At 29.5% G+C, this 9,520-nt stretch overlaps 1 protein-coding gene across 1 annotated transcript; it reads left to right on the forward strand.

The window, feature by feature from the left end:
- Positions 1–1,924: 1,924 nt before the first annotated feature.
- LOC111615404 (60S ribosomal protein L7-like) lies at positions 1,925–6,194 on the forward strand (the record flags this gene model as incomplete). The annotated part of the gene is made up of 3 exons (XM_023356820.1): positions 1,925–2,106; positions 5,637–5,746; positions 5,953–6,194. Coding segments are annotated over 3 exons (501 nt in total), but the record flags the coding sequence as incomplete, so codon positions are not given.
- Positions 6,195–9,520: the final 3,326 nt, after the last annotated feature.

Consider the following 9,520-nt stretch of genomic DNA (forward strand, 5'->3'; position numbering starts at 1 on the left):
ACAAAGAACTATTTTTAGAATTTCGATAACCTGCTGAGCAGAAACTAGTTAACATAACGGTTCTTCTGATATGCGTTACTTATTTCAAAACAACATACAAGTAGCGACATCTGATGTTTAAAAAACGTTCTGATGCAAACACAAAAATATTCGGGATTGCCCACGCAGGTCAATGAGGTCAACACGAATATTTTCGGGAACAACATTCAACGGGTTTGAATAGTGTTTCATATAAATGATCTCAAAGTCATTGAAGTGTTCTACCATCAATGCTGAACTCTATTTGGGAATATCTAGTGCTGAACTAGTCACAAAGTTTACTGGGCATTTTCAGTGCAACGATCCTTTAATACATAAACTTTATAGTGAATTGCTTACTCTGGTCTAAAGAAAATTCAGCATGATGAAGAGGAGAAAATGAGAAGTGCAGAAACTGCAGCACGACTTAAACAAAAGAAAATCATCTTTTAATTACAAATTTTTTTAACAAGAAATCAAAAAATGTACCTTGAAATAAATGGCATTTGAAATTTGACATGTTATATGGAGACACATTCTGGTAGTTATGTTTCTCTTCAATTTCCTTTGCTATATAACGGTAGGAACTTCGTACGGGGCACATGAAAACTTAATGCAGTCTTACTGATCACTTTTCTGAAGTATAAACTCAGCCTAACTATTTTCATATTTAATTTATTCAGTCTAGTTAAAAATCAATCTAATATCATATGCAATGTTATTGATACAAAATGTGTGTGTGTTTGTATGATTTTTTAATAGTCTTTTAGTTTACTTTAACACTATTAGCTTTTTTCAGTGTAAACTCTTTTTTTTCACTGCTATGACTGTTTTAAGCCCTGTTATTTAATTAAATTATAATTATTAAATTTAATACAAGATGGCACCTAACGGCTCCCTCTAGGTCAAATTAATTAGTAAATAAAATTATAATTGCCGAAAAATAGCCTGATCATATATGACAGTTGGTGTGGTTTTATACTAAGGAATCGGGTTTGGAAAGATGTTAGCACAGATACAGATGTTTAAATCTGTATCTGTGCTAATATTATAAAGAGGTAAAGTTTGTAAGTTTGGATGTAGGAGGTAATCTTCGAAACTACTCATCCAATTTCAAAAATTCTTTCACTAATATTTAGAATGGCAGCCTATGTCCACCTTCGGGGTGGACATAGGCTGTCATTCTAAAGTTCTATTATTATATAAATGTCTATTATTCTGTTAAACATTCATATAAATTAAAAGACATCATCTAGGTAAGCGTTATATTTTTGGTGTCAGCGGGTGGAGAGGGGCAAGACGCATATGTATACGAGGTAGGTGACTGCGCGGTACAGTCACGTGGTCAGTGAGATATGCAGTGTACATGTTTGAACTTGTGCTGAACATTTGCCTATTTGTTGTTGCTTAAAATAATGAATATCTTTTGTCCCATATGCGTTCCTAAAATATTCATATAAATTAAAAGATATCATCTAACTGATACTGTTATAGTCACAAATTGAATTCCATACGGGCGAAACTGTGGGCATGGCTAGTGCTTTATATTTTGATCAACCCTTTATTTTTGGTTTATTATATTTCAGTATATTAAACCAAAAGCCTAACATTTGCAGTGTCATTAGGGAAAGCCTATACATGCATATTTTGTATGTTGTATAAGGCTTGTGTGTTGGTTATTTTTTATTGCTGAATCATTTAGCTATACTATTGTTCTCCTTTATAATGTACTTTGTTTTCCTTCAGTAACATTAAATAATAATTTTTTTGTAGTTTTTTTCATTAATAATATGTTTTATTTAAAATGCAATATAATTTTTATTTATATGATATTTAATCTGTCTCTTCCATTCATTTATTCTTAAAATATTAACTTATATTCAATTAATTCAAAAAATTTAAAAATTTTTATTTATATGTTGTTAAAGTCAAATTGTGTATTATTTTCAGTATAAATGGTGTGAGTCCAAAACCACGTAAGGTATTGCAGTTATTTCGTTTACGCCAGATCAACAATGGAGTGTTTATTAAATTAAACAAGGCTACTATTAATATGCTTCGTATTGCAGAACCTTACATTACTTGGGGGTATGTATAATTCAATTTTGTTTTCATTTACAATACATATGTTATAAATTATTGATATGAAATTTTTGTATTTTTATAATTTTTGACTGGTCAGAATTAATTAGTTCAGTTTAATCAAGAATTTATTTTGAGTAAAAATGAAGGATCAGAGAGAAAAACAGCTTATGTCCTTTCTATTTTTATACAGTGATACCCCAAACTTATGCGATAGGTGGGACCGAGCGATAACCGTGTAAGTCGGGGTATAATTTCGCAATTTGTGTAAAACCCAAGTTGGATGTATGTAAGCTGATAAATGTTCTCGTTAATCTTATCTCGTCTTTTGATTCGTTCACAGTTAGAAGAAATCACCACATAGAGTTTCTCAAGTCTCCGTAGATACAACAAACACAGAAATAAATAACACAAAATAAATTGTGGCTATGTGTCGATTCCACACGACACGTCTGAACATGTAAGCCGAACAATAGTGTGGAGGGATTGAGTAATCAAGAGTTGCTTGGTGCTCAAACAAAAGACGAATTGACGAGATTTGAAAATCGCGTAACTCCGGGTTCGTGTAAGTCGAGGTATTACTGTATTTTGTGCACATTGATAATTGAAAATTAATACTAAATATTAATTTTACTAAAAAATATAGAATTGTACTCAGCAAATTATTTAATGATTTGAGAATTAATGATAGAAGAATTTGGACTTAATAAATTTTCCTAACTTTATTATTCATATTATCAACTGATAACATGAATAATAATTAATGTCAGGAAGTTTAGTAAAATAATTATCTAGGTTCTTCTAAGTTAAATTTATTTATTCCAAATTAACTAGTTTTAATGTTATCAATATATGATATATCTACAGTAGAGCGTGGGTTATCCGAAAGAATTCCAGTTAGCAAATTTTAATATTCACTAGTGCTGTGGCGCTAGCGAAAATTTTATTTTTCAATATATTTATTTTGTTTGTACAAAATAAAGAAATAATTTTTAACGATACAATAGTCACAATTATTATTTTAAAAAGTTTACGTTAGACTTAACATCGACGAAAATTCAACGCAAAGCGACACGGAACAGAGAAAAATTTCAGGATGGGATAGGTTAATATATTTTTTCGTGCATAATCGGTTATCCGAACAACCCCAGTCCCCAATTGATTCGAATAAACGACGCTCTGCTGTATTTGTAGCACTGAATTCTTGAATTTTAAATTTAGGTGGCTTCATCAGTCTAACGCTAATCTGATGATATTTAACAAAAATTATAAAATTTTGATACCCAGAGTGAGAGTTTATAAAGTTTTCTCTGTTTGAAGTTAATTTGAGTATATTAATAAAAAATTATGAAAGATAAATAATAGTAACTGCCAGTGATGATGATGCTAATGCTGATTGATGCAAAATTGAGAGTACTAAATATCAGTAATTTTTTTGAGCCAATTTTTTTGTTGGTTGTCAAAATCAATTATTTGGGCTAATTGTAGATGCTATTAGCTTGATTTTACTGTCTGTATATTAGTCTTTGTGGTATGCCTGTTTAAGTAGGTAGTTTAAATTATAATATGCTTATATTTAAGTTTTAAAAGAAATTCCTTAAATCTTGATATGAATTTAGCTCTGACTTCTCAATATATTATTGATTGGTGCAAAAATGTTATATATAAAACAAATTGGTTTTCTTTATTAAAATGTTGTTTTATACTATAAGTATATTCAAATAAAATTTGAATTTATTATTGGTTTGCAAATACAGTAGAGCATCAATTATCCGAATCAATTGAGGATTGGGGTTTGGAAAATCGATTTTTCGGATAACCGATTATGTGTGTAAAAATATATTAACCTATCCCATGTTGTAATTTGTTCAAATCCTGGCACATCCTTAAGTACCCGCTCATGGTTGCACCAGTGCTGCACACCAACAATAATAATATTGAAGTAGCCCAAGATATAGCCAAAGATTGCCATGCCACAGCACTAGCAGAAATTTAAGTTTGCCAACTGGAAAGCTTTCGGTTGATCGACATTTGGATAATCGATGCTCTACTGTATTTATGAATTGTTATGTAAAAGTTATATATGTGGTGAGATAAGCTGTTATTTTATGTTTAACTGAAGACTGTTGACACTTAATTGTTGTTTCTTGTAAAATTAAGAGATTTAACTGATACTGAGTATTAGTATATTGAAATCTGCTTGTTTTATAAACTGTTCATTTTTAATAGTATAGATATAACCATATCAATATATACAATAGGTGTACAGAATGATTCCGATATGCCAATTTATTGAATTGGTATCAGTAAGTAGCTTTACTTAAAATGTTGATAAACATCTGAAGTATAGTTAAATGGTGATAGTTGAAGAACCTTTTCTGATTAACTCCAGTTTTATATATATAAACAATTTTGTATATTTTATTTATCTCATATATATATATATCTCTATCAGATAAATAAAATATACAAAATTGTTTGTTGTGATCAACAAAACAAATCTGACTAAGATAGTGGTGATTTCTGTATAAATATATTTATAACAGTATTATTTTTATATGAATATTTGCCACAACCTGTTAACAGTTTGATAGTTTGTGAATCACATTCATACCAAATAAAATCTCTAAATATTTCCATAAATGTTGTTCTTCACTTTACAACACTCACTTATGGAAGGAATAAAGATTTGGAATTATTTTCAAATTTGATAAATAAATGTATTTATTTTATTTTAAATCAGTTTATAATTTTTACATATTATTTTTTAAATCTCTCATGTGAATAGCCTTAATAGAAAGCTTATTTACATTCATTTTTGTAAGTACTCTGTATTCTAATATTTTTAAAAGATTTCACTCTGGACAGAGCTGATTCACAAAGTATGTTCATAGATTGTCACAACTGCACAATTATAGGAAGGAATTGATCAAAGACAGACTATTAAATAAATAGGATTATTGTATTGTAATTATATAAAGAGTATACTAATATAAACAGTAAATATTAAGTAATTATTTAATGTTTATGGTTGCCTATGTTTTCCAAAACTTTTGGAAATTGAAAATATTGATATTTATGGATTTTGTTTTCTATAAGGCTAGGATGTTACACTTCGAATTAGCAGTAATGTTTTTATTTTCTCATAATTTAAAAATATGAGAGTAACTATTTTTGTATATAATGTGAAAATTTAATGTTATAATACATCAATTATAACTATCAATATTTAAATTTTTTTTAATTCTGCATTTTATATGACTTGTTATATTTCACTTTAGTTGTCTGTGATGATGTAATTTGCGTCTCAGTGCTTGGAAGTGACATTTGCCTGATGTCATTTGATCTTCCTTTGCAGTCAGTGCAGATAGAACCTATCTGAGATAACTAAATGCAAAAAATTTACTTTAATGTAAATTTCAAATAAATTTTGCAAAATTATGTGCAGAATAAATCTTATTTACCATTTAATATTTGATTAATGAAAGTGTCATGTTTTAAAGATCTTTTATTGATTTTAAGTATTTTGTTTATAGTTATCCAAATCTGAAGGTTGTTCGTGAACTTATATATAAGCGAGGATTTGGAAGAGTAAGTCATAGAAGAGTACCTCTCACCGATAACTCTATAATTGAACAAAGACTAGGTGAGATTTTCTTTGTATATAAATGATCAGAATTTTAACATATGTTAATAAATAAAGTATTTTCAGATTTAATCTAAAATGTTTAAAAAAAATCTATTTGTGAAGTGTTTAAATTGTCGTTTTATATATTAATATAAAAATTTTAATGAAATGAATTAACTTCAGTAGTCAATGGTTTTTTTTTATAATGGAAAATTAATTTTCAGGAAAGTATGGAATCATCTGTATGGAAGATTTGATTCATGAGATTTATACAGTTGGACCTCATTTTAAGAAGGCCTCAAACTTTTTATGGCACTTTAAATTAAATAATCCTAAAGGTGGCTGGAGAAAGAAAACCGTTCATTATGTTGAAGGAGGAGATTTTGGAAATCGTGAGGAGAATTTGAATGTTCTTCTGAAGAAAATGATTTAAGTGATTTAATAAAAAAAAGGTGTACATGGAAAATATTGTTTGGTTTTAATTATTTACTGTCTTAAATGGATTTAAATATTGTCAATTTAATAGTAATTAAAAATATAAAATTTTTACATTTCAATCAAACAATTAATTATATCTGATATTACTAAATTTGAATATAGTTAAAAAATACAGTTAATTTACAAAATTACAAATCAAAGTTGAAACCAAAAATTAACAAGAATGATTATAAATTTCAGTAATATTAATTTTTAATAATCCATATTGTAATATTCTTAACCATTATCATATATTTGCATCATCCAGAGATACAGTATTGTTTTTATTTAGAGGAGATTCATCTTTATAAGTACTGTGAAAAACTAATCTGCAGAGATTTTAATCTAACTTGTAAGTAATGTATATTGGGATAATTATTTAATTGATGAAGTTGAAAAATAAAAACTACTAGAAAGATTGATAGCTCAATTTAGTCTTCAAATATAAATTTTATGGATTAGTACATCTTGTTCATGGATTTAAATCTGAGGCTAAATTTATCGAGATCATAAATAGACCAATTAAATCTGAATAAAAATAACGATTAATGTTAAAATACAGTCGACCCCCGTATAAGATCATTGATTATTCCGTTTTATATGAATTCCATGTTGTACGAGTCACTTAGATTTTACAAATACGTGTACCGGGCTGTGAACGGCTCACGTATTTGTAAAATTTAAGTGACTTGTACAACATGGAATTCATATAAAACGGAATAATCAATGATCTTATACGGGGGTCGACTGTACCAGATTGAACAAATACTTCAGTCTTTGAGTATTTGTTAACATCAGAGTATGTTAAAATATGTTAATTTCGAACCTCCAATTTTTCCTAAGTTTGACGGGAGAATCTTTGAACAGTGCCTTGAGTCAATAAGTTGCTTTTTTATTTTGATTATTTCCATCCTGTGGGCACTAAAAAAATTTTATTTTTATCACCCAGTGTTGGTTTGGCCAGGCTACAATGTTGACAGTTGGGTGATGAGGAATGGATTGCAAGGAAGTTCTTTTTTAACTCCATCCCTGTGGGCACTAAGGGCCTTGTAGCGAGCCCATTATGGGTTCGGTCAGGCCGACAATGGAGTGGCTGGATGGTGAGAAGGAATGATGACCAGTGCTATACTATTATCAATACTTACATATATTAATAGGGACACGTTTGGAAATTCTAACTGGTAACATGTAATCGGTTATTCCGGGTGATTAGGGCATTTTTAAACACTGGTTATTTTGCGGTGTTCAACCAATACCACCTAGAAAACAAGGCTTCATGACAACGTCAAGCATAGATCATTGCCATCCATACTGATGAATCGTGTCTAGAAAAGTAAATGATATATGCAAAAATGATTTTTAAAATGTTTTTACATATAATTTGCAAATTTTCTTTCAAACTAAAAAGCATTGATGTCAGAATGATCAGTTATTTTAAAATAAGGACTGATAGGTGTCTTTCAAATATCAGTCTGTGGAAATAATCCAACATAGATTCTTAACCTTTATTATACAACTGTAATTGCAGGTAATAAATTGTAACTTTTAACAGCTGCTATGTAAAAGTAAATTAACACAACTAAAACAAAGTATCTGTTTTTTATGAAATTTGTCATTAAAAAAATCTCTTATTTGTGAAAGAAAAAAAAACTTTTAATTCAGAATAAACAAAAATGCTTTGTTCCTCAATTGAAAGAATCGTAGTTTTAAAATAAAGTATTTTACAATTATATTTACAATATATACAATTCATATTATAACTTTAGTGTATCTTCAAAATAAACAGATTTTAGAAAAAATATTTTTTACTGTTTAGAGACCAAAGGATACTTAAACTATTAAGTAATCTCATATCTTAAATTGTGGCATATTGCTTTTGGCTGTAAAATCATTCTTTTTCTTACTATAATTATTTAACAAGATATTTGCAGCAATGTGTACAATATGTTTTTAGAGGTCAGCAGCTACATGTGAATGACAGTAGTGTCCGACAAAAATTTTATAAGGTTTTTTCCCAGCAAGGTCAATGACTATATTTCTCTGATTTGGCTGTAGAAAAAAACATGCTCTAGATTTTTATTCGGAAGTTTGTGTATGATGATATACACATGGGCAATGCAATAGATGACATCTTTACTTGGATAGCAAAAAATCACCCTATCAGATGATGATATTAACCTTTCAAAAAAAAAAAAAAGCATAAATTTTTCATCATCTCCTTCACTTAAAATTAAAAGGAACACTTTACAATTCGCTTGTGCCAACGATAATTTGACACCTAGCGGTATTAGCGAGAACTACATGATGGCGGCTGCTATGGTTATAAACTCTGTGGTCTGTTAGAATTAGAAATTCAACCTACAATGGTAAATAATAAGTATTCCTGTATATTTGGATTTAAGTCTAAAGGTTCACCAAATTCAGTACATATGCACACATTCCCAAAAGATAAATTACTGCAAAAAAAGGGTGAAACTGAAGTGATAACATCAGTTTTATTTAACACCTAATTTTGCTGAGAAAATTCTTGGACAATTCGTCACAACGATACAATGTGTCCGCCATCTTATAATTTAATAGAACCGCTATAACCGCTTTGTCACCGTGATTACTTCGGTAAGTACGTACCTCAGGACAACTGGTGATGTCATAACTGTGATTTTTAAACGCGGCTCAGGTTAATTTTATAAACGCTTCGGTAATTACGTATCAGCAGTTACCGGTAACACTGGTTAAAATTTCCAAACGCGCCCATAGAGTGGCTGAAGCAACGCCATGTTTAAAGAAAATTCAATACACGTCCGCCATTTTCCTTTTAATCAAGGGGTGTGTCATTTGTGTTCTGTAAAGGCAACGAGTTAGAATACAGTCGATCCCCCTATAAGACGGTAGATACGTTCTTTATGAATCAATTTTGTAGGAATCGCAGCCCGACAAGTGTGAAGTTTACGGAATACGACTGTTTGAAAGGTTTTCTTCCATAAAATTAATCGATTCTAGACTAATCCGACTCAACATTTCTAAAATACGTATATATTTTTTGGAAATAATCCGTATAAACTACGCTATAAACAAAAAATTGTAGAATTACTTACCGAGTGTGCACCATTCGACATCGCCGTTGCTCAAGCTTGTTTTCGTCGCGGAACAGCGCAGCAAACCGCGGCCACGATTTCTGATGTTATTTTTCTGCGAAAACTTCGTTCAACTTTGGAGACATCATTAATATAAATAATTTTAATCGCCGTTGAATAAGAAATGTTTCTTTCACAAGAAATGTATAAAATTACAGTACTGTATTAGACTTACGGTACC

The sequence above is a fragment of the Centruroides sculpturatus genome, unplaced genomic scaffold, assembly GCF_000671375.1.
Source record: "Centruroides sculpturatus isolate CEXI.00-Female unplaced genomic scaffold, Cexi_2.0 scaffold2273, whole genome shotgun sequence".
NCBI classification, from domain to species: Eukaryota; Metazoa; Arthropoda; class Arachnida; order Scorpiones; family Buthidae; genus Centruroides; species Centruroides sculpturatus.